Source organism: Macrobrachium rosenbergii, chromosome 24 (assembly GCF_040412425.1).
Source record: "Macrobrachium rosenbergii isolate ZJJX-2024 chromosome 24, ASM4041242v1, whole genome shotgun sequence".
In the NCBI taxonomy this organism is placed as follows: domain Eukaryota; kingdom Metazoa; phylum Arthropoda; class Malacostraca; order Decapoda; family Palaemonidae; genus Macrobrachium; species Macrobrachium rosenbergii.
The window spans coordinates 14,343,124-14,370,240 of NC_089764.1; the positions used below are offsets into that span (position 1 = coordinate 14,343,124).

General features: G+C 36.7%; 2 protein-coding genes across 3 annotated transcripts in view; one reads left to right on the top strand and one right to left on the bottom strand.

Annotated features, from left to right (window-relative positions):
* LOC136851886 (organic solute transporter subunit alpha-like) overlaps positions 1–27,117 on the top strand; it is a 152,335-nt gene that overhangs the window by 76,228 nt on the left and 48,990 nt on the right. The window lies entirely within an intron of this gene.
* The window catches only part of LOC136851711 (uncharacterized), a 69,625-nt gene that overhangs the window by 28,035 nt on the left and 14,473 nt on the right, over positions 1–27,117 (bottom strand). Inside the window, exons 2-4 of the mRNA XM_067126057.1 lie at positions 24,807–24,983; positions 23,439–24,589; positions 21,109–21,352 (exon numbers count right to left, since the gene is read on the bottom strand). Of these exons, the coding sequence (XP_066982158.1) occupies positions 21,109–21,352; positions 23,439–24,589; positions 24,807–24,973 (1,562 nt within the window). The 5' untranslated portion in view covers positions 24,974–24,983. The remainder of the gene's footprint in view (positions 1–21,108; positions 21,353–23,438; positions 24,590–24,806; positions 24,984–27,117) is intronic.

Here is a 27,117-nt window from a genome sequence, read left to right on the forward strand (position 1 = left end):
AGTTACGTCTGCGTTTAGTGCCACTCAAGCGATGCTTTAGGCGGTACCCACCTAAGTAAAGTGGGTATTTGCTTGATATATGAGCTCTTTGGATGTTTTATCCATTCCTTCTGTCTTGATTGCTGGTGTGCGTATGGCGTTGAAAAAAAGGGATATATAACTAATTCGGGTTTTCTTCCAATTGATCAGTCCAGTGTAGGTTTGAAGTTAATCGTAAAAATATTTGATTTTTATTCCAGCGATTTCATGTGTTTTAGAAGTTCCCGTAGAACAGAATTTTTTACATTTCTTGATGGAAATTGTTTTTCATCGGGAATCCCACCTTACCCTATACAATATTTTCGTCTAGTACATTATGGAAAAATGGAGAGAGAGAGAGAGAGAGAGAGAGAGAGAGAGAGAGAGAGAGAGAGAGAGAGAGAGAGAGGAAAGGTGGGCAGGAAATGTCTTACTTATTTCTACTCAGTTATCTATTGTCAATCCTAATAGATATAATCTCGTTGCCTGACAGATGGTCAATCGAGGGAGTTTGAATAAACCACCCTCCATTAGAGTTGCCAAGTTTGCACGTAGCAGATTTGTCAAGATTCCGGTGACTTCGAGCCCTCGACAATTACTGAAGTCCCAAAATATCTCAACAACTAATTTCCTAAGAGGAATTCATCTGAGTAATGAACTCCGATTGAGTCTCTTGAACATAAATAATGTCGCTAACCAGCCGAGCAGAAGATGCCAGCCAAAAGGGAGTGTCAGATGTCGCAAAATAGCCAGAACCTCAGTCGGTATGAAATTAAGAGGTGAAATGTCCTGTTGCCCAGCATGTTCCCTAAATTACCTATAAATCAAAATCAAAATCTGACAACGAAGTTGTAGATCCAGTTGCTATTTAGTACCAACAAACAAACTGGACCTTGCCATTATTTGATGAAATGCCAAAAGTGCGACTGCAACGTGTACTTTGGCGTCTTCACAAATCAAGGTCACGGAGCAACCCTCCACACCCAACGGCCCGAGACCTACTTGCTGTCAAGTCCCAACTGTCACCGAAATACCACGTAATATCTGACAACTCTGAATAAAAAAATCCTTAATGATACCATCAAACATATCTTGATGGATTCTAAACCTTGTATAGTCTTTGTAGTGCTATTTATCTTGCCAAAAATCATCCTTATGAATCATCGAATGGTGCCTGAGTATTAAAAAAAAAACCTTCTCTGTTAGTTTTAAAAACTCATTGTAACAAAACCTTCCTCCCTGGAAAAAATTATTTAGAATAATTATTCATCGATCATCTGATCCTGTTAAGACATGATGGCGACATAACCCCATATACCTCCCAGATGGGGAGATTTATCGCAGGCGGCATCAGGCCGCGTCTAAATCTTCATGTTTTTCGTTTGGAGTACCTGGGTAATATGATATGCTGTGGCCCTTATTTGAGCCGTCATATTGTGCCAAGACTGTTTCGTTTTATATAGCCATTGCTGTGTAGGGTCCATACTTTCATGCGATTCCTTACATGTACACATTTACTCATGTACATTTGTATGTTTATTTATGAATGTATGTTTTAATATCATTTACACTTACACACTATACTCTATATATATATATATGTGTGTGTGTATGTATGTATGTATGTATGTATGTATGTATGTATGCATGCATGCATGCATGCAAGTTACATACATACACAAAATATATATATGTATATATGTGTGTAAATTATACTAATAGATACATTCATAAATGTATAAGTACAGGAATGTGTGTGTGTGTATATATATATATATATATATATATATGTGTGTGTGTTGTGTGTTGTGTGTGTGTGTGCGTGTTCGCTTTTCCCCTAGTAGTTCAATCACCGATGTTACGCAACAGTGAGTCTGGCCAGTAACTAGATGGGTGACCACCATGAAAGACCAGACGCCGTTGGCATATAATAGGCCAACATCAGCGAAGTAGGGCGTGGCCCTAGCAACGTCATCCTCAAGGGGCTTGCTGCAACCCGGAAGCGTAACCACCCTCTGGCGCCTCTCCTTCTAAGGGAAGGTAGAGTGGAAAAGAACACCATATTTTTTTGTGCGTGCATACAGAAGATATAAATTCATTCATTCAGAATAAAAACGAAGTAGTGAAAAGATATCAATCCCTACATATTTTTCGTGTCGCTAGCTGAGGCTTCTGTTTTCAAAGCGTCGTAAGGGCATAAACTCTACGGTGTTGCTACACCCGTTCTCTTTCCTCCAGGTTGCGAAATTCAGTCGTAGAACTGGTTTGTAAAATAAATGTTCCCTCTTATCATAAAGTAATAGCCTGCTCTTTAATGATCGTTTTTTTGTAATTAGAAGGGTTCTTTTTGTAGGTGTGTTTGTACGAGCAGATACAACGGGCGGATAATAGATAAAAATATAAATATGCGATGAGAAAGTTCTAATTTTTTTACCATATCAAGTATTCGTACGTTAGTTGGTAATTAACGAAATCTGTTATTACAAGTATATTGTATTAAAAGCAGTGCGTTTATATTGAAACAGATCATCTTCGAATGTTATCGACAGCGTTTTAAAAATTCAACAACAGACTTCTTAAAACTGCGGTGTAAGTGGTTGAAAGTACGCGTTCCTGGGATCCTATGTGGAAGTGGCCGATGACAGAGATTTAACACCTGGGTTGAATTATGATTTTATGAAATTTAGGTTGTCAAGTCAAGCACTGTGGCACTTTCGGCCATTCATCGTTTCAGACAGTGAAAAGAGGGAGTTGAAGTGTTTGGATAGCAAGAAAGGAAAAGACATGAAGTACAACCATCTCAGTGGACACGAGAGAAACCCACAGTTTCTTGGTTAAATTATGAAGGAAGTGGTTAAGTTTTCTAAATGATGGTCAGCGTGGTAAATTATGCGCTGGAGGTAGATAGACATAGCATTCTGTACTAGATGCTGACGTAAATATGATTGACAAGAATTGCTAACAAATACTCATGAGCACTGGAAAGAGATTGGGCTTTATTTAATTTTAATTCTAATGATTCTTTCGTAATCAATCCTGTTATGCTTTCTGGGGCTTTTAAATTTCCTCTTTTAGTTTACCACCATTATCCATCTTTGAAAATCAGCTATTGAAATAATGCCATCTTACCTTTGTATGAAACTATTTTTTTTGTATTCCAAGACCTTTCGTAGCGTCAGCGTAATTTGACAGATAAGAGCCGTCTCATTCGTAAGCACAAAACGTCAGTCGCCTTCGCTTGGGACGAGAAACTTCCTCCCTCACAGTTGATGGCACACCACCTTCCACCCTCGTCCAAGACCTTACTGACAGTGGCATATTATGAGGACCATAGCACTGAGAAGTGGAGCCCGTTTCATCTTTTTTCAGTCTCTCGCCCAGATACAAGTGCAAACCGCGACTTCTGTGTCCTTTTTCAGAAATTGCAGCATATTTTCTTGCCAGTCAGTGACAATGGTGTATAATGAACTCATAGTGAGGGCTCGCTGCCTCCTATCAGCCGATTCAATCGAAAGTGTACGTTGTGTGTTGACTGCTGTTTCGCATGCGTCCAGTTGTATCTAGTTCAAGACTTGCGGTCGTCATCGAGGACTGCTGTGATTTATGGCAGACTGGGGAGTGTACGCGAGTCAGTCCGCTCGGTTGCCTAAATAGCCTCTTCTAAAAATAAAGTGCTGTGGGGTTACATGTCTTGTTGTTATGCTAATTAATCTATTTTTTAACTTTTCAGTACACAGTTTATAATTTCGAAAACTACATTATATCGGTGATAGGGTACGTCACCTAGACTACATTCTGTTTTATACTTTATTTGGCCGTTTGTACTGTAGAGTAAATGTATAAAGCAAACTAGACGAGAAATCACTCTTAATGCTGGAGAATCTGTTAAAAGACGCGAACGCAAAGCAGGGAAAACTGAGATGTGTGGCTGAGCAATTGCTCCGATACTTTCATCCCTGACAGGATGAGACGTCGTGGGAGCTAAAGACCTAAACAAACAAAGGAAAGGAAGCAATTAGCCTTAGTTGGCGTTTAGGAGTGAATCAGTAGTGGATTAACGTTTCCGTGCGCTACAAATCTATCGGGGATAAAGGCAATCACAAAGTGTTTCAACCAAAAATCTAGAACCTTGTTAAAAAGAAAAAAAAAACAAAGGAACGGAAAAGCAAGGTTACATTCAACATTAAACTCCAAAGTCTTTTTCGTAAATACAATGTTTACTAAAAACCACTTCTTTCTGGTTTAAATATATATAGTAAGTCTGTTGCTTTTTAGTCATTCAGTTTTGTAATTTCAAGCCTCAAAAAAGAAGTTTTAAGTACTATCAATCCTACGGGAAAGATTATCCCATTTTCAAACTGAAGAAAGCAGGCCTTTGTCATTTCGTAACTGGGAGAAACACATCTCTGCCACTTCAAAACTTAGAGTAACACACCTTTATAGTTTCAGAACTGGAAGAAACATCTTTGGCATTTTCAAAACAAAAAACAGATTTGGCCATTTCTTAATTGATATCGACTTTTGCTGCTTCCCAACTGAAATTGATTTACATTTTGTTTCAAAAGTGTAAGAAACACGTTTTGACCGTTTCAGAACTATAGGGAACACATTATGGCCATTTCAGAACCGCAGGGAATATATCTTGGCATTTAAAAACTATTTAAAACACATTTTGGCCATAAAAGAAAATTGTTAGAATACATCTTGGTCACTTCACAACTAAATGGAACAGAGTTTTTTCATCTCTAATTTTAAAGGCTTTCGCAGATTCCAAACTGACTAGGAAAGTGCTGTTTCATAACTGAAGAGCGAAACCATTTGCAAAGACTAGATGTCTGTCTAAATGCAAACAACAAATGCTTTCTTTTATTAGTTGTTGTTATCTCTTTTAAAAGATCAAATTAACTACTACTTGTGGAAATTTTTTCTGTTGAAACAAAGTTAAGAGCACAGTGCACAATAATGCTTAATTGTTTTTAAAAAGAGAAAGTATCTGCTTTCTAAACCCATTTGCTAAAGTTAAATTCAACCAATCCCCCAAAAAAAGCATCTTTCAAGACGATGTAAACCCGTAGAGTTTACCACAACCCAAATGCTTAAGATAATGAACCCTCGTACCGTACTAAAATTAGGTATCTTGTAAAATCAGCCTCGGGGTTCATGTTAAAAAGTTCAGACATTTTATATGCATAAATAACAGAGTATGGGAGAAATTACGTTATTTTCGTAAATTAGCTAAGCGCGCCCTCTGTATTTTTTAATCAAATTACTTACTCGATGTGTTTCGGCTCTTTCGTGCAAAATGAGGAGGTTCTAGCTGACCCAGCCCCAACTTCTGTACTGCTCTGAAAGCTTCCAACGTGCAAGAACTGCAGGAAAGGGTCCACCTTCACCACAGTCAACGCTTGCTAAACCTCAGGAGCAACATATCTTTAGAGGCAAATTTTACGCAGTATTTAAAGCACATTGTGGATGACGGCCGACTAAATTTGCATTGGACATTCATTCGCGCGAATAGAAAAGGCTTCTACAAATTCTAATTACAGATGTGCTTGATGTAAGACAGATGTGTCAACGCTGTTCACCCCCACACTTGGGGAGGAGGATTATCACAAGTTGCATTGGTATTTGGCCGTTAGCTGGACTCAGCGTCCCCAACAAAACAATCGCATTGCAACTTTCAGTCGTTTCATCCCGAAGGGAGGAGACGCCAAGAGGCTTCGGAACTTAAGTTTGCTTATTATCGTTCATATCCTCTGTCTTATGTTCTTGTTTACTAGATTATAAAATTACCCTTCAAGTTTCATGTCTCCCTACTGAATGCAATCCCGAAGAGAGGATGGATGTGTTTAAGCAAGTAAAGATTTGCTTTGCAAAATCAGAAAACCCTTCGTTTTGATTTTTTAATATGATTATTTGAAAAATTACATATTTGATTAAAGTCTGTTTCTCGGATATCCCGTAGGCTGAATGTTTTCGTAATGTGACGAAATATTCGTGAAACAGGAACTCCGGAAATTTAAGAGCGAAGCGGTCATGAAATTATTAGATATAAAGATTTGCAATTGCCCTTCCCCAACAGAGGTCACTTGATATAAATGTAGGTGTACGAAATAAAAATCAACAAATGCAATCTGTAATGTTATGAGTTTAAATTCCGTTTGATTTGAAATAAAAAAAAGAATAATATGAATATGTAGAAATCGAAAAATATAAATATAAAGAATGATTGTAAAGAACTGTTCATTTACTGTAGGGTTATCATAGGAGACTGGTAAGCTTGGGCGTGACTAAGTGGATGGGATTCAGGTGTCTCAGATCGAAGACCATTTACGTGTAGGTTTGTAGAAATTGGAGGATAGGGAAAAATATATCTGCTTTTTTTTTTTTTTTTTTTTTTACCAGGGGCGTGGAAAGCAAATGATATGAGAGGGAATCTCGTCTATTTGGTAAACTTGGAGAACAAGTGTGTTGAAGTTAAAAGATGTGAAACATCAACCCGCCTTTTTTTTTTTCTGGTCATAACAGTTTACATTTGTGGATGTTTGTGTGGAAGTTAGAGAGTATGAGATCAAAGCTTGTTTTTTCTGGTTTTGAAAAATCTTTTACGATAAGGTGAGCAGAAGTTGGAGTGTGAGATCAAATACTACCTTTTCTTGGCATGACAGGTAACTTCTGTTTTCATTTATACGGAGCGTGTTCCTGTTCAAAATACGAAACTCCTAAAAATCCACTTTAACATACGTACAGCCTGGTTCTTTTTTCCAGGCCATAGGGTATGATTCATGTGTCTTAGCCTTATGTGTCCGTGAATTTCATAATTTTTAAGCGTTTATCTCTCTACCTATCTGTCTGTTAATGTCATAAACAGGACAACGTTTTAATTGCCACTGCGAAAGAAAACGCAGAGTAGATACTGTTTAGCTAAGCATTCCGTCACTGTATCCTTGTCAAGGTATTTGCCCAGTGGAAGTTATTGGCTTTCGTTTACATTTTCGTCCTTGTCCTGTTACGCAGAGGCTTCATTGCTAGTGAGACCTTGCATCTCTTTATTTTCTTGCTTTTCGATAGAGGACGTGGCTGCTGTTGTCTCTCGTTGTTACCTGTTAATGTACGACGATTGCGCTGTCTATATCGCTTTGAGTGATCACCTGGTGACAGCTGTCCCACGTCAGAGATTCTGTTCCGGTTCGGGACATAAACGCTTCAAGATGGCTCCTGGTTTCTGTTGGTCTGCAGAGGCATCTTTAGTTCATTGGTAGCGTGACGGATGTAATTGGGTTGGGGTGATTCACGGTTTGCTTTTGAGCTTTTCAAATTAATATGTGTCGCTGGCCATCTGTTCCTTCTCTTGCCTGCAAGAAACTGTTCCTCTTTATCAGGTATGACGTCAGCAAGGGGCGGCTGTAAATCTTAAACGACTCTTATTAGGGGTCATAGCGAGCAAATCCTCTCACGATTATATCTTGTAGATATGCGCGTGCGGGTGAGTATTTGCGCTATTCTCGGTACCATTCGTCCGTAAAATGTCGTTATCATGAAGTAATATATATCATACTGGTGTTTAGACATGATTCGCACACTCTTCAGATAGTATGAATGTCGTCATTAGAAACATTCTCGTGATGTACACAAGTAATCGAACATTTCATTTGACAACTAAATTGAAGACGCATTTCGATGCAGATTTCTTTGACTACCATTGAATTTTTGTTTAAATCTTGGAGAAATCACTAGCTCTAGAAAGTCAGCCTACACAAGCTACTGAATACAAAAAATTCAGCCAAATAAAGTAATTAAAGTAAAGTATTGATCTTTATGAGACCGATTTAAGTGCTTCCACCCAACTCCCGTTAAAGTTGGATGAATTATTTTGCAGAATGTTCAACCCATCATTAGCAGGTGTTTCTGGGAAAAAAGTGAAATTATTTGGTCTACATATTTTCATATATTAATGAACACGTACGTTTCTCGACTTAATATGCTGTTTGTCGAAAATAATGAACTCTCTAAAAGACAAAATGCCATGTCTTTACAAATGATGGGACGTTTAGAAGACAGATTTCGACTCAAGAGGAAATTGGCAATGCTGCATTTCCTGATAGATCTTTGAAAATGTATAAATGATGAGGAATCTCTCTCTCTCTCTCTCTCTCTCTCTCTCTCTCTCTCTCTCTCTCTCTCTCTCTCTCTCTCTCTCTCAATGAAGGAGTGAGGGAGTTTGAAGTGCGGAGCAATATTTAAGAAAAGAAATACAAAATGGCTGATATTTTAGCCTTCATGCCAGTAGATTTGAGAGAAAGCACTGTTAACTATTAATTTTTCATAAATGTTCAGAATATATATGTTTTTTTCAGCGACGGTGATGAACGTTAAGACAGGAAGAGCAACAGCCACAAAAATAATGCATCCAAATATTGTAAAGCTTAAGTGCACACCTGGTCTTCACCTGAAAGTATAAGAAAAGAAAATATGAAAATTAATATAAGAAGCTGAAGGGCTCAGATAGTGTTATAAGAGTACATATTTATCCCACAGGATAGAAACATGCTGATACAACTATGCATTTTAACTGGAGAGTAGAGCGCCCGCCAAAAATATTTGTGGAAAATTATTTCCGTACTTGAGGTCTTTTGTTGTGAAGTTAATTTGATATTTTACCATGGCTGAGCGGATAGGGCAGTTTGTTAGCAGACGGGAGTAGCTTGATCGAATCCACTCATAGTCTTCAGCAGGTGTCTTTGAAATTGTTAGTTATTTATCCGACTTTAAGGTTACCCTTTTTAACACGATTCGAACTAATATTAGCGGCTTTAGTTTATTTTAATACATACATACATACATACATACATACATACATACATACATACATACATATATATATATATATATATATATATATATATATATATATATATGTATGTATATATATAATATATATGTATATATATTATACATATATATACATACTTATATATTTATGCATATATATAATATATACATATATATATGTATATATATTATATATATACATACATATATATATAGTGCACGTGTATGCACGCATGTACGTATATATGAATACAGCTTATACGCGTTATGAAGTCTCAACGTCTCGAGTCCTGATATATTTTCCAACATGTTTTGCTCTAACAAAGTTTAATCTGAATTTAAAGACTGAAACGGAGAATTTTCCATCCACGCCAGGAATTTCATGGATACGGCTAATTCTACCGTAATTTTCAAGAAAAACGCTTAAATCACGTTATTAGTGGGGATATTGCCTCTTTCAGTTTAAGTAAACTATTATAGTAATTCAACAGATGAGTTATACCAGTGAGTTCAAATGAGCTTTTATTCTTCGTAATAGCTTGGTAGGTTAGCTTTTAGCTACCATCTGCCATGACCCAGGTTCGAATCCTGGCTTGGATTGACCGTTTTTTCATTTCATTCCCACGATTCGGATTCAAGGTTTTCATGGAAATTGTAAAAAAAAAAATACTTATAGAATTGGGAAGTGAAGAATTCATAACGCATTGTCACTGTTAAAAATTGGAAATGATCTCAGATTCCACAAACGCAGACTCTCTCTCTCTCTCTCTCTCTCTCTCTCTCTCTCTCTCTCTCTCTCTCTCTCTCTGCGGTTAAAAGAGAAGAGAAATTTCCAAAATAGGTGTTAATTTCAATAGCGAACTATTTATTTGTTAATGTATAAATTCTTCTAAGAGAATTTCTTTTCTGAAAAATTAGAAATGCATTTAATGATACACATTTTAATGCATTTTTCAGTTAAAAGCACGATGGAATTTAATGATTGCGTAAAGTAAAGAAATAATCTTATAAACAAACAAACATAACAACAGTGAGCAAGCGTTTATAGTACTGTGAAGATAGGGTTTAAGACTACTGCTTATCAACTGTGTGGATATTGCCTATTATCATTTTATCTCGTTTATCTAGATTGTGTGTATCGCAATGTCTGTACTTTGTATATTCCATGTATATGGCCCTGAGCTGAAATAGAAAATATTATTATTATTATTAATAGTAGTAGTAGTAGTAGTACTAGTAGTAGTAGTAGTAGTAGTCAAAATCTAAATATAATATTATCTCTTGGCGTCCTTCTTTCATTTGTTTTGTGGTGAAAACAGATTAAGTGAACCGCAGAGAAGTCATTAGGTAATGTAACTAAATCTTCAAAAAGCTGAAAAGATCAAGTAAACTCGAATGACAGTGGGATGCTCGTCAGAGCTGTATGTCTTGAGTTGTGCGCTCTGAGAGTATTGGCCATGGCCGAGTGGCCAAGGCACAAGTATAGCAAGCCTGTGGTGTGAGATCGAATCCCAATTTTTCGTAGCAAGGAACATTTTTTTTAATATTATAGCCCTCTAATTGTCGCTTTTTACGTATAAGTTATATTTTTGTTAAATACTCAATGCATAAGTCTGTATTAACGCCAGTATAGTAACAGATCTGCTGTAGTATTCTGAACACGCTCAGCTTTAGATGTTTCAGTGCAGATGTATATGGATACCTTTTTATGGTAAATCTCAAATAAGATGAGCAACCTGAATTATGGCTTTGCCGCATTTTTCATGCTAGTTTGACGTTCCTTAAAATTTTAAGTTTCTTGGAAAGTTTAGATACTCGGTTTTTTTGGGGAAGCAAGGAAAGCTTTGACTAAAATGATAATTTTTGTTGAAGAATGACCAATTATCATTTGCATTGTCAGGAACCCTTACCGAAACAGTGTTTGTGTAGCCGAGTTCTCAGTTCAAAAAAGTTGAAAAGAAATCAATGATACGATGGAAATTTCTTCCTCAAAGGTATGGTCCGGCATTATGCGTTTTGCTGTACGTGACTCCAGAAAAGAGAAGGCCAGGGTGTATATATAAGAAAAAGTTCCCAATCCTATAAAATATTAACACAATCAGTTGATTATGTTGACATGAATGAGGCGAATTAGTGTGAAAGTGGAGTATCTGCCAGAGCACACAGCCTATGTGGAGGAGTTTACGTGCATTAGAGTACTTTGGGAATAGCGTTGGCATGGCTAAGTGGTTAGGACATGATGGTGGGATCTAGAGGACGGGAGATCGATTCTCGTTGTTTTATTGGGTTTGACGACCACTTTTTACGAGTGAATTTCTACCAGTCTAGGATATAACGACGTCGCGATATGTATGGTATATTTATCAGGGCCTATACCTGACTTCAATTTTATGAGGCTCTACCTTCCTTAAAGGGGCTCCGTTTCTGCAGTTCGGCTTGCACTAATAACTGCATTCTGCACTTTACTGAGATTTCTAACTTGTTCTTGAGAATTCCCTGATGTTATGAACCCTAATGGTACATATTTTCACGAATTTCAGTTACGTATTACCTTTCATCGCTGATAATTTTAGCTATATGGGATGTCATACATACTGAATTATAGGTCTGAGTCTGAGTCTCTCTAAGGCCTCTTATTAATAATATATATATATATATATATATATATATATATATATATATATATATATATATATATATATATATATATATATATATATATATATATATATATATATATATATAAATAAATAATACATATATGTGTATATATATACTGTATGTGTGGAGAGAGAGAGAGAGGGGGAGGGAATATTTGTGTAAGTGAATTTATGTAATTACGTGCTCACATAAAAGAAGGATTTAAAATTCCTTTGGCCATGATCTTTATAGACATAATTCTTTCTAAAAGGTACATAATGGAATGTTTAAACTATTTATAAGTATACTCTACATGCATTGAAAATTGCCCCCAAAATCCGCGAAGAAAGCTGATTTAAAATCAGCAAACTTAATATTTCGAGGTTGCACGATAATAAGGTAAAAAATTATCAAATATTCTTGAATGGCGGTGATGTGCTTATGCTCGTTATTATGTCACAGGTGAGAGAGAGAGAGAGAGAGAGAGAGAGAGAGAGAGAGAGAGAGAGAGAGAATTTACGATGCCTGACTCGATCAACGTATATACCGGAAATTTAGATTTTTGGGCTGGGATATACGCTTCACGGATGGAATATTCTCAAGCGAACGGGATGCCCGTAAGAACTAGTTTTTTGTGGGTGATTATGGATATAAGTCACGTATCGTGTGGGGTGAGTGAGATCAAGTTGTGGGCGTAGGGAAGTGGGTAGAGTGTTGAGGCAGTAACCACTGGGTTTGAGATCGAATCTTGTCTTTTACGAATAACGGTTGACTTTTGTAAATGAAAGATGTGCAGAATAACTTGTGGTATTTAGAAATCATTGTATTGTCAAAAGTTGCCATGGAAACTAAGTTGACACTTTTCCGTATTTTTTGATCTGCTTAAAACCTCATATTAGCTCACGACATCATCCGTGCGCTTGAATTTGCTACCACGCAGTTTTCGCGAGCTACTCGCAGTCATTATCTTTAAACTGAAATTTTCTGAAAACCCTTAAAATTTTATAGGTCTGACTTGCCTTGCATATACAGGATTGGGTATAGCAGAGTGAATAAAAAGATCAGTTTAGAAAGTTCATTGAGCTTTGATGTGGCGGGGTCCAACGATAGTAACTCGCCTGTCGGGAGATTACGTAAATGATGATCGTGTCTATATTTTCGAATATTAATATATGGTTCAGTGTTTATTTAACTATTCACATAGCGTAGCGATTTAGGAATTTAAGGGAGGTTTGCTGATTTACTGACAAAACTGTTTTGCTAAACCTAATGAAAATAATTTCATTCTCTCTCTCTCTCTCTCTCTCTCATATATATATGAGTCAGAAGCCAAATATTGCCAGGTGTTTAGTCACTAAAGAAAATGTCACAAGCGAAAGTGGTTAAATTTCAGAACCAAGTAGTTTAAGAGAAACTGAAAAATTGGGGGGGCGGGGATTAGTTATTGTTTTTCTTATCAATAAGTGAATGAGAAGGTCTATTCTTATAGAGGATATCTAGCGTTACAGTAGTAGAAAATTGTTAACGCAATCTTTAAAGTGAATAATGGTTTAAAGAATGAGAAGTTCGCGATATTGCGCTATTTATAAATGTGTGAATGATATCGTTCATAATTGTGTGTTGCCTCGTTATTTAGTATGAAAACGTTATTTAGTATGAAAACGTTAAATCATGGAAATAAATCAGTACGTATATATCTGTCTGCAATGTTTACTGACTATTACAGTAATGAATTAAATATAAAGCTTTTATACTTTTGCACTGTACGTCTTTCGTGGGTAGTTGGCTTAGGGTTTTGTAAATGGCTGAGTGGGCATTGTGCGAAGCTAGCAATCAGAGGATAAGAGATCGAATCACGTCTTTTCATCCGGTAGAGGAAGTATATTTTGCAAGTAAGCGGTTGAGACAACCTGTTACAGAGTGAAGTGTATATTCTTTTTTTAGATTATATTTTTTTTTTACATTTACTGGTCTGTTTTAAATTCAAAAAATTAATATCCATACAGGCGTCTTTTACCTTTTTTTTTTTTTTTACCTTCAAGGAGGTAAGATTCTCTCTCTCTCTCTCTCTCTCTCTCTCTCTCTCTCTCTCTCTCTCTCTCTCTCTCTCTCTCATCAGTCACCAGCCAAACATTGCCAGGCGTTCAGTCACTGAGGAAAATTTCAGGATCAAATGTAGTGAAATCTCGAAAACAAGCAATTTTTCAAAATGGGGAGAAAATTAATAAGAAGTTTTATATCAGTAAGTAATTGAGAAAACACTGTTATTTTTTTAGTTCTGTCTAAAGTTATATGAATTGAAAATCGGTAAGATACTCTTTAAAATTACCAAAGTTTTAAAGAACTGAACGGAATGTGTTGAGGCAGAGAAGTAGATATTTCACCATTTGTAAATGTGTCTGAATGATATTGTTCGTTTGTTCGTATGTGTTGCCCGGTTATTTAGTATTAAAAAAAGTTTAAAGCCTGGAAACGAATAAGCAAATATATATTTCTGCAGTGCTTCCAGGGTATAAAAAATAATGAAGCAAATGTAAAGAAATCACGGAGAACTTTGCATTTAAGCGCGAGAAACCTGCCAAACTTTTGTAGTGTACGTCTTTTGTGGTCACGGAGCCAGTAGTTGTGTGAATGGCCTAGTGGGTATTGTATAAAACTAACGTTTAGAGGACAGGAGATCGAGTCCCGTCTTTTCATTCAGGAGGGAAAGTATGTTTTTCTAGTGAACGGTTAGGCCCTCGGCTAATATGCTGTGAAATGTGGATTTTTTTTTTTTTTTTTTTTTACATTTGAAGAGCCGTTTTTAATAAGAAATGAATAATGACCATATAGGCATTTTCGTCTCTTTACCTATATAAGCATCATCATCTCTCTCTCTCTCTCTCTCTCTCTCTCTCTCTCTCTCTCTCTCTCTCTCTCTCTCTCCCCTAGAGAACTTCAGTAAATTATCTTTATGATGCTGCTGTCATATCCTTTGCAGGTTCATCTATTAGCAGCCTGGTCTTGCCTAGACTGATTCGTCAGTGCGAATGTCTTTTCATCTGACCCTATCCACGTTTACAACCGCTTGAATATCTGACCCTTTTAGACTTGCTGAAATAAAAAATGAATAAAGAGCCTTTTTACGTTTATATTTTCCATTAAGAACTGTCTTGAAGGGCTGATATTTAAATGAGATATTCATGTTTTCGTGGGAATGTCATTCATATTCTGCCTGAAAGCTGGGGTGTTAATATACGTCACATAAACAAATCATACAAAGCTTAACACTGGTTTTCCTTTGTTTTTATTTTTTTTATTTTTGTTCTGACATGACGGGACCTCTCCCACGTGGGCTTTGTTAGACGGTCGAGAAATGATTTTCGTTAATATCTTCGGGCAGTGATTAATCTTCTTGACATTTCTTTGCTGTTGTTTGAAAAATGTCTATCTGGATAGTATCCTTTAACCGAGACTTTTCAAGTGTCTTTGGGTACACTTTTTCATTATTTTGAAGCAAATAAATTGAAAAGTTTAGAATGAATATTTGTATTTACTTAAATGTTTTCGGCAGTTTTTTTTTTTTTTTCAGAGAATTTCCTTAATGCTGGAATCTCCTCGGAATATCGCATTTGCAGTGTGGGAAAATATGCATCTTTCTTCAGAATATCAATTACTATTTTTAGTTCCTGGTTATTCTAGTCATAGCATAAGTGATTCACTGCCATTGAATTAGTTTGGCACATAATTTTCATAATTGATTACCTCCTGTTTTCTCATGTTTTAGTCTTGTTGATAAAGGTAAGACGTCTATTAGAACGATGCATTTATCATCTGTCATTGCTTATAATAACTACCGGTATAGGCTAGCTGTTGCATAATCATTAGACCAATGAATAATAAAAAGATATGATTTGCGGGTGAGTGAGACTCATGAGAAATGGCTTCACTGAATATAAAACTCAAGATTCTGACGCTTTTGTAGTTCATCAGTTCGAAATCAACCTTTTACTTATTTTGAAGCAGAGTTTTCCTTTTTCAACTTTTCTGTTTAAACCAGTCAATTTTAAAGATAGTGGTTTTGCCTTCTTTTATCCCACCAATTTTCTTTAGCTGTGCGTGTAGCCTCAATGCAATTTTTCCTTGAGTATCCAAAAGCAGATTTAAGTGAACAGGCTGATGCTGTATCCATCACTTGTCGTGATCTCGTGCCCATGAATCAGTATGTGGACATGGGAGTCATTCAGCATAATTTTTCATACGATGTTCTCATCATGATTTTCCCTTAGTCTTGTCTTACATTTATTCAAGAAAGATTCTGAACAAGATAAGATTTTTCCAAAGAGACTAAATTATTGCTGAAATTTCTTATCGAATAAAGATCGAGGTTTTTCCATCAGAAAAGTTCTCAGACAAATGGTGAGTACGATGATTCAGAGATTTTCAAGGTGGTCGTTAGAGACAGCATAATTAGGCTTCGTGTCGAGCTCTTTTTTTTTATTTCCAGTATTTAGAATGACACATATTAGGAAAGTCCGAACGAAGTCAGTAACTACATAATATTCAAGAAGACACTTCTGGGAAGCATTTAATGTTCAGTTACTTGTGAGTATCATTTATCATACCTAGACACGCCTCAAATACTGGTATTATGAATGAGTTTTCCGTGTGTTTTGAGGAAGTTTCATTTTAACTAAGATATTCTCTGTACATCTCGTAACTGTGAAATTGTGAAATGATATCATTTTCTTCATAAAAACAATACATTGGTTAACATATAAATATATCCTACTTTTTCATCCTTTTCCTAACATCATGTAGGATGATTAAGTGAAAGCTACTCTCACATTTTTGTATGTTAAATTCTTATGAATCGTTTGAGGCTTTTTATAAAGCAATACTACATATCTCATAAAACAATTGATTGATTGATTTTATATCTCAGTCAAGTTGCTAGAACCTGCCTTTTTCCTAATACTGAAAACCGGCGCACTAATCCCGCAGAATTATATTCTGGTCCCTATGCTAGCGCCTCATGCCCTGACAGATTCATATAATTATTTATCGGACAAGCTTGTGCCATAGCTTCGTCTGCCACAGCTACAGTTTTCAGCTCAAGTTAAACTGAATGTTCCTGGTTTGAAACATTGATTTACTTTAACTGGTCTGGCAATAGGGTATTTAGGGTCTGATAATTTTTATATGCCCTGTCATTTTCCACCCGCTCCTAACAATTAATGTTTCATAGTGCAACTGCGAGGTTTTTCTCCTGTTACACCTTTCAGATCTTCTTACTGTCAATTTCCCTTCAGTGCTGAATGAGCTCATAGGTCGTGAGTTTTGTAATAAAAAGACTAAGGTCAAAGTATTTGCGAACTTTACTCTCATTATTTTGTAATGTATTCTTGAAAAGGCTTGATAGGACTGAGACATGGGGTGGCCAAATTATTTGTCGTTTGTTTCGTACTTTTACAATGGAAAATGTCAGTAATTTTATCCATGAAAATAGGCTATCGTACACATGACTAATATATATCTTCATCTTATAATGGAAAATCTTTGTTTTTCTGTAAAACAAAGAAGCGATAGCAAATACACAGTATGTTTGAACGAGTTCTGGGAGCAAAACTGAAAGTGCAAATTATCGCTTTTTGCCAACATCTTTTGAGTAAAGCAACCAGACGTGAGAGATACTCATCAGCACGAAACTCTAAAAATTATACAGGAATTTATACTAAATGAAGGATGATTGTTTAAGCTTTTGTTATGTACCAGCAATATTTGCCAGATTAAGAACTATTTTGTGCCTCACAGAAGCGGCTCCTTTCGAATGCTCGTTCAATAAAAAAAAAAAACAGGTAATGCCTTCTTTTCTTGAATTTTATGCGAGCCAAAACTAAAATGCAGTGTCGTGTCCCAGACATAGGAAATTTATAATTACGGGAGTATCAATTCGATATATATCTAACAAGACTCCGCATACGCTTACATCTAAAAAGGGAATAAAATATTTCGTTGTTTTTAAATGTGACTTGTTTTTTCTCATCTGTAATTATTCTACGTTTTCTAGATACAGTAATTACACAATCGGTGTGTGTGTGAAAAACCGACTTGGAGTGGAAGCTGTAAAATGAAATAAAACTTCATCCTCGGTCGTACTGTTAATGCCTCGTAATGCTGAGCATTTGTTTATGTTTTCCTATTTTCCGATTTGTATTATTTTTTTAAGCAACTGACTAATTTGCTTACACTTGTGATACTTCTGATATTTGCCTTATTTAGCTGCACGTCTGCTCAGTTGACTTCACTTGTATATATCACTAGATCTTAATTTTTGCAGTGAATGATGAATTACTGCTGAATATTATTGTCGTGGCAGATGGGCGTACCTGTAACTTCTTATTCAAAAGTTGGCTCATAATAATCGGTGATAAAAGTTATAGTCTTTTGTGAGAATGCACCTGACTAAGATAAGTGATTATACAACAGTTTTTGGTGTCTGTAGTTAAGAGCTTTATACCAACATTATTACAGACAGTCGACTCTTAATTTGCTATATAATTGCAGTGGGTTTTCTTAAGTGCTCGCATCTAAGTTAGAAGAACTAAAACGGGTACAGTAATGAAGCTCGGTTATTGAAACCCCTTTGGGTAGTGAATATTTGACTTGTATCTTACTAGTATTTCTAAATTATCGCAGGGTTATTCTAATAGCAATTTGGGAAAAGAATATTTTTAATTATTAGTTCGACTCAGAGAATATACAGGGTATGTTACAATGTTCCAGAATCTAATGTAAACACGGGAATCCAATTTCATGTTAAAAGCTGTTTCCAAAAGAGGCGACATTGTATGCTCCCAGACTACACTTTCACCGCGTGTTTTTGGTTATTCTCTGTTATACTTACAAAAGAGGACATTGGCTGACGATTTGTTAATAAAATGCGACTTGAAAATTCACAGTTAGCCAAGGAATTTCCTTGAAGTAGACATCCTGCCTGCTCTTGGAAATTTTGCATTTTCTATGATCTTGCTTATCTAGGCCCTTCAGAATTTTGATGCTGAGGTATATACTATACATCCCAATAATCACGTCATTTTCTGAAAAATATTGCAGTTTTTATCAACCTGAACAGGCGTTGCATAAGTTCACTTAGATGGAAGCACCTTCCACTTTCTCTCAATCCTTTTGGGTTGACGTTGTCCTAAACAAGGCCTTATATTAAGGTGTCCACGTGCAATTCCCCTGTGATAGCATAAAGGTAGTAGCCACACCAAACCCTCTTCAAAAGAAGGATGATATAGAGGTGGTTTAATGAGTCAGGTATTTTGCTTTGCCACACTTCCAAGTATTGAAAGTGTTTGCCGTATATCCACATCCCTTCATCAATGAATTTTCATATCACATTTTAATAAAAATCAGAATAATTCTGAAAGTTGGGACGTTCCTTCGCACCACTTATTAATTTGTATTTGTCTGAGAAATTCAAATAAAGATAGATCAGTTAATGATTTTAGCGGGGCGATTGATTTTTTTATTTTTGGATTTAATGTTACTTATTATTTAACCCCGACCCTTAGACGTTTAATATTACAGCTATTGATATATCAGTTTGTGGATCACATTCGAAAGGAAGTGCATTTTAATTCAACTTAATATTTGATAAGAGAAATTGTCATCTTATTTCATGACGTCATCGGCTCAGTTTGATTTTATGCGAGTGGATATACATACATACATATATATATATATATATATATATATATATATATATATATATATATATAATTTATAATATATATATATATATATATATAATTTATAAATATATATACATACATATATATATATATTTATATATTTATAAAATATTAGTTCTAAGTTAAAATATTTCTAAGTTCTAAGTTAAGAAACGTATTTCTAAGAAACCTCTGGTTCAACTTAATTTTTAAAAGTGCAAGCGGGTTATGAACATTTTAGAAAAATAAAACAAGGACTTGTTCTTTTATTTAGTAAGGGAAAAGAGAAAGGAAAGGCTTAATATGAGTCGTAATTCTTTTATAAATTTGTAGTCATGTAACGTTACAAATATTATTCATGTAAAGTCTCAAAAGTGTCAAAATTAACCAAGAGTGGAAGTATAAGAGAAAAGGAGCGTCTTCTTTTCTTATATTATCTCGTATATGCAATATAAAGGTATATATTAAATTCTGGCGAACGTACGGAAGACAGAATCGTGTGACGTTTCCTGTATTGTTCATTATACTTGACGCATCATTATGATTAATATATTATTATTATTAAGCAACTTCAGTTGAAACTGACATGGAAGAATCCAAAGAGCATATTAGATAACTGAGAAAGCTTGGAAAACAGGGTAGCGAAATTGTAAATAGAGAAAAACATGATACGGACTAGGATAAATTGCAGACATATTAAAAGGTGCATCAATAACATTCGATATTAGATAAATATCCTCCATTTGACACGCTCCTACCAATTCAAAAGAAATGCCTAATTCTACAATTTCAAAATTCCAAAATTAGAGTTTGCATTGATAAAATCGAAATGATACTTGTAATCTGTGGACGAAGATAATTTGCGATTAGCATCTGTTCTTAACGTTACACACTGATAAGCAAATACTTTATGGAATTAGAAGTTATGACATTAACTAGGAAGCAGAGACACATTGCAAATATTCCCCCTTCTTTCCTTAACATTGCATTTTTTTGTTAGGTTTCTAGCAACAAGTAAGCCTTAGTAATAATTTGCTTGCATTGCAGACAGTGAGTAAATTAAGCAGTTTTGATTGCGTCCTCATTTTCCATGCACAGAAGTCATTATTCCAAAGAACACATCAGTCTATCTAAGTGAACAGAGAATTTCCGTCTACAGTACTGTATGCTCTAAGATGGACTACAATTCCAGGGTGACTAATGACAGCTTTTCCTCTTGTGCGTGATGTCAATGGAAACAAGCCGAAGAATTCCAGTTCACGAATGTGCTGAAGATGATTATAGAATATATTATAATCGGACTGCTGGAATATCACTGAACACTGGATACAAGAGCGTGAAAACCGCCACAGTTTCTGTAGGCTAAAGCATTTAGGAGAAGTCTACACAATAGCTGTTAAAAATCCTTTGTCATAGGAGGACGAAGCCTATCCAGCTGGTGACCAGCAAGCGTTAATATGCGAAATGGAGTTCACCAAATGGCAGTCGTAAAGAATGTTTTCAAATGCTACTTGCAGATCACTCTTGTAGTTGGGCAGTTTTCACGTTCACAGTATCCCCGCTAATAGATAGGGAAGCAATGAAGGACGCTGACTGGAAGCATTGGACAAATAGGTAATGCAGGTCACTTGACAGGGAGGGCGAGGTCAATAAATATCAACGAAGTTTATTTATGTCTCGTAAATACTTTTTGTACCCACGTAAAGACGATACAGCTCTTGTATTGCGGAGTTCAAGAGCTGTAATTCCCCTGTGCGCGGGTGACAAAACTGTCGAAAGGTTTGTGCTCTGAGGATGTCAAGCCGTCATCAGTAACACAGCCTAAGCCTAATCGTACCCTGCACTGGTAGCAGAACTGAAATCACAGTCGAGAAGTGTTTTTTTATTTTCCTTTACTCACTCTGCACGTATATTTCCCGAATGCATCTGTGCCAACATCTTTTCAGCCTCGGCTTTGCTTGCTCGTGCCCTTATAGCTAGAGTAGATTCCATAGACTCTGCTGGCTCGATGCCCAGGATATTAGCCGCTTCCTGGTAGTAGTTCACCGCTTTCTGCAACTGCGTTGTCTTCGTTACTTCATCATTTGTGGCTTCATTCATTGCTGAATCAAAGAAGGCCTTTGCTGTCTCCATAAAGGACATTCCTGCAAATAGTAAAATACTAATTAACCACAGCAGTATATATATACATAGTCTTTGACTACAGTTTACTTGAAACCCTTTGAAGTCTCAGGAATTTACACCAGTCTCACCTTATCATCGACATCAGCATTCAAATCTGTGTAGGTCAGTCATCTAATTTCTAGTAGTGTTTGCAACCTTTTTCTTGTTATTTTTCACTTCATCTGGTTGCTTTCTCCATCTGAAGTATTCCTGATGTTCCACATATGAACAGTTTGTAAGAAATGACTGCTATGTAATTGTATGGCCAGTGCCCCTAGTATGTTCATGTTAGGAATGATAACCATAAGAATTTCTGAGTAATGACAGACGCTGAGTAACTCAGTGGCCGGGTGAACACTGAATGAAGACAAAACCATTAATCTAGGTGTTATGCACAGAATTATAATTATCTACTGTAGTGGAAATGACAGTTGTGTTTCATGCAAATGTCCCTTGTCAATGCTTAAACACCTACTTGTCTTTATTTTAGTTAGTGAATACGTTAGGTGAGATTCATATGAACTGCATGAAGTACATTGCCCCTTTGACATAACATGCATGGTTAATTAGAGCTACCATAACCTGAAGAAAGTGCAGTCTTGCGTCCATGATGAGGGTATATGCAGGAATTGATCAATGCAGAGGATTTAAGAGACGGATTAGAATCATGCAAACATTTGGGCCAGATGCAAAGGCAGCTTGTTCAGAATTTTTGATGAGGTGCTTCAGGATATAAGTTAGTCAATGGTAAAGTTGGAGAAAGTTCAAGTTCCAGGAGTTGATGAAGGCACAGAGGAGCTGATATGATTTGGGGTGTAAAGGAGTAACCAACAAACTTGTGTGATATAGGCTATATCTGGTCGAGGGATATGTTCAGAGGAATTAGGGAATTAGAGGAATTACTGCCATTTTGTGTGTGGGTTAGGACGCCAGAGAGCACAGCATTATTGATGTTTATGTAAGGAAGAAGAGGTCTCGAACTGTCGACCTAACCGCGCAACAACTTCTCGCTGCTGGGAGAAAGGGCGCTGTGACTGGTACAATACATGTACATACGCTACCGGGGTCTAAGCGATGACAGGCAGGACAGCCGATCGAGACTATAGCATCGTGCTTACCCTATACAAATGGGAAAAAAGCACGTTAAAAGAAGAAGAGGAGGTAAGGAAGAGGAGGTAGATCGAATGACTGCTTTGAAAGATTTGCGCCAGAAATTTAGGAGTGCGTATGCAGCAAGAGCTACTGAAAAGATAAAAAATACAGATCTTTATAAGATATAAAAAGATCGATCCGTGTTCTTCGAGATTGTTGAAAATTATCTGTAATTTATAAATCAATGGGAGGAACGTAGAGAAGACCTAGAAATTGAAGAACAGAGGGCATAGCAGGGATTTTAGAACGAAAGTCTTAATTTCAAGTAAATGTGTGAGTGCAGACTTTGTTAAAATGATTGGGAATTCGTCATTTATTTAGTGGTGAATAGAACAGTGTGGTAATGACTATTGTGTTGCTTTACACAGAATCCCCCCCCGTATTAGAGGATATGTAAGTGTGTGTGATGGTTATTCAGAGGAAAAAATTAACTTTGAAACGATTCACATGATTAATCTCAGTATGAAATTCCAACGTAACACTTTCTTCTCAAGCTGTCTTTTCTAAAAGGATTTCTGGGTCTAACTACATCAGACGATAAAGGAACTTAGGGTCTCATCAAAGTTTTCGAAACGCTGAAAATTTCGTAGAATCATTTCCTGGGTAGAAAGTCCTGTTATCTGAAATATGAAACGGTTCATACACTTTAACATAGGAAAACCTGGGTCATGGTTCTGTAGCCCGGTGAACTTCCGTGTCTGTTGCAGAAGCTTTTAATATTTAAATGAGACTTACTACTCTTTAATTTTCTGGTTATTGCTCCTCACGCTTGAAACTGGAGAAATCCTCGGACACCTCGCTTCCTGTAGAGGTTAACCTGTGGGACAAAAAGCAGCGTGAATAACATCAGATTGTCATGAGGAAAGAAAAGTTTGGTTGTTAGACTGTATGGAATCGTTTTAGACAATGCCTCACCTCTTCTCCTGGTAAGACCAGGCTCGAAAGTTTCATACAACGGAAGTAAAGTCGTCCAAATTTTTCTTCTGAGATTTAGGGTTTGTTGAGTGTTGCTGTTTCTCATCTTCCATAAAGCATACTGTGCTACCTTCATCCAGACGTAATGAGTTTGGTGAAATAACTTTTCAGTCTTCTCCAGGGCTCCTGTTACCTGTTCATCTACTGAACTTCCTACGAAGATGCTCTCTGTCTCTAGCTGTTGCAAGAATTCGTCGACTTTCACCTTAACATCCAAGTTACTTTGTTCCAGTGTGCATTTCTCACATTTCCACGTGATGTCCTCACCTTTTTTGAACGGCACTAAGTAATGCTCTTCGCACTCTGGACACCTTGGGGATGAAAAATGAGTCCCGGCCTCGGCTGGGTCTTCACAACGTGCACAGACACAGACAAAACAGTACGAATCTCGCAGTGAACTCTGTCTTTCCCAGAATGGCATTGTTGTACCCGTATAGCAGATGAAAAATGGCTCTCCAGACTCCATAACAGTAGCTGTCCGTGCCTCCATGACACCTTGGGCATGACATGCTAGGTGGGTGTTTGGAATGCAAGAGTGATTTAAGAGTCTTATCCTTGGGTAGAGCGCTCTCATGCGTGTCCCCTTCTCACTCCTGATTTCTAGGGTGTTTGTTACGACAGCACCGTAGACTTGATGCAGTGCCTCAATGTCATAGTCTAAATTGAGGACTTTGGTTAAGTACCAGACTGTGGCTTTGTAAAGATCTCCCATGTTAGCTTTACGTTGCTCAGCATGACTGGCCATGTCTAGAAGCATCTGCCATCCAGAAGGGTTGGCAGACCTCATCAAAAGACATCGAAGTATCACAATGAAGTCATATCGAGACGATTCTTCAAGTGTCTTGGGTGCCCCTAATCCATTTGCGTCTTTAGACAGCAGTAAACATTCGTCTTTATGCTGAGGGCTACTTGAGCACTGCTCTGAACAAAGCGGCCATTGGCATTTTGGACATTTGAAGAAATTCTCGTTTTCTATAGCGGCAGTGCATCCAAGACACTGAGGGTACGATTTAGATAATGGACCTACAACGAGAGGCGAGTCTTTAAGTATCACTTGGCCAGCATTCAGTCGCCTGTTAGCTACCAAGTACCTGTAAAATGGGCATAATTTGAAATGATTCTTCACATGTCATATGCACCCTTTTAATGAATTGTGAGCATCAGTGTATCAAATCAAGAAATCTGCTGAAGTAAAAATAATTTTATTAAAAGTTAGTATGACTTCAGTCCTATTTCACAATTACCTTAACATAGCCAGTAATACAAATACATCATTGAATTAAACGTCCAAATTTTTGAATAGCATACTGTCCAGCCTCAGGAGAAGAAGCTACTCGGAATGGTTGACACTCCTGCTTATGAGTAGGCCAGTGTTTGCGTTGATGCTCCTTGCTGCAGTAGAAAGCGCCTCCACAACCACCACAAGTCTGCTTGGCCGCTGTCTGGCACACTGCGCATGCGTTTTTCCCTGTCATGTTGACTGAACTGAAATAGAGAGAAGCTGTGATCATTATGAATGAAAACCCATTCAATTTTGAGCGCGGAATCGTGCGTACGCGCATTCCTCCCAGACGTCGGTTAGATAGCCAATCGTTGGTAATGGAAAACTTAAGTTAAAAATCCAATAAACTTTGGTATTCAATTTTGTCATATTCAGTCAATTAGATGCTCTCGAACCTCTATCAACAGATGAACCTCATTAACAGGAAAATCATATTGCTATCTTTTAGCTTTATTTCCTCATTCTATCTATTAAATTTACACCAATAAAATAATTCATAATAGCCACTTCAAGTGACATATCCCAAAGTCATTCAAATGCTCCCTTTCAAGATAGAATGATAACTATTTCCTTTTCAGTAGTGAAACAAGATTAATTTGAATGGCAAGGTCGTTTCATTCTGCTGTCATATACACGTCTATATTATTTGAAATTGAAATTTATTTTCCTTCATACATTACACATGGATCAGTTAAGGTGTCACCAGCTACTCAGTGTATCGAATGAATCATTAAGGGGTCTTTATTAGCATATGAATTGCTGCCTCTGTCAGGTGTTTTTCTTTGTAGATTAACTAAAAGAAATATATTTTTTCAATTGAACAGTGACAGATAGGATTATATTTATTCACAGAGAGAAAACTGACCCTTTCAAAACAAAAATGATGAAATGGCCCAGTCGCTCCAAGCAAACTTTAGACTCTCTCTCTCTCTCTCTCTCTCTCTCTCTCTCTCTCTCTCTCTCTCTCTCTCTCTCTCTCTCTCTCTCTCTAGACTGACTCATCGTTGTAGCCAAAGGACGTACCGAACGATAGGGGACATATAGTGGGTTACTTGAACTGTTCCTCATTGGAAGGGTGGGTATTGTTCTCGATGGCACTCTGCTGGTCCCGCGTTCGATTTTCCGACCAGCCAATGAAGAATTAGAGGAATTTATTTCTGGTGATAGAAATTCATTTCTCGTTATAATGTGGTTCGGATTCCACAACAAGCTGTAGGTCTCGTTGCTAGGCAACCAACTGATCCATAGCCACATAAAATAAATCTAATCCTTCGGGCCAGCCCTAGGAGAGCTGTTAATCAGCTCAGTGGTCTGGTTAAACTAAGGTATGCTTAACTTGACTTGAATTGTTGCTAAAATACTAAAAATCTCACCAAAAGATGAAAGGCAACGGGGCATTTAGAAACGATTCAGATTTCACAATCTCTTAATTGGAAGCCACCATCGTTAACATTGTGTTGCTTATTTCTGGTGATGAAGAATGCCACGAATTTTTTTATAATGTTTTAGGAGAAAAGACCATTTCACGGAAATTGTTTGTCATTTATTTTTGTTGATAGGAATGCGATATATATATTTTTTTAAATTACACTTGCAAAGACCAAAAGCTAGCCATCAGAGCGACCACATGCCAAGATAAATAATAGATAGGATTTATTAGAATTCAAGAGGAACATTCAGAAGCTGCTTATTGCTGTTGAGTGCTTGGTGATAAAAAAGAAACTTGATTGTTCAAAATTACAATATTTTACATATATTAAGAAATCAGACTATTACTGTTAAACCTAGATAAAAATGTAAGTTTAGAATTTTCAGAGCTCATACACACTTTAGTCCAAGAAATGTTGAAGAATATTTGATGGAACATAAGATCATGACTGAAAAATAGAATATCCCCAATGCTCTCAAAAGCATTCTGACCTGAATAGCGACGAATTAGATATCTGGTTTTGGTGAATAGATGTTTATTCAAAGTTGCAGTCCATCAAGGTCACTATGTTTGTCTCTTTGTGTTTTAAGTGTAAAGTTACCAGTCGGAGTTCTTTACATTTCATAGAGATAATTCAATAACTCTGGATGATGTCAGTTCACGGTACCTCAGGTCAGTTCTTCAGACAAATAGGGCCTATTAAGGGCTTACAAGTTCACCGAATCGGAAAAATAACGTCGATAAAACAACGCATCTCCTACCATATACGTCATAAGATATTGCTTGCATGGTCAAGCAGCATTTGCAAATAGGTAAAAAGAAACCATAACCCATGTCCTTTCTTCCTAAGTGTACACATCCCTTCATTTCTTAATTCACAAGAGAGACGAGAAGAAAACCAACTGCGC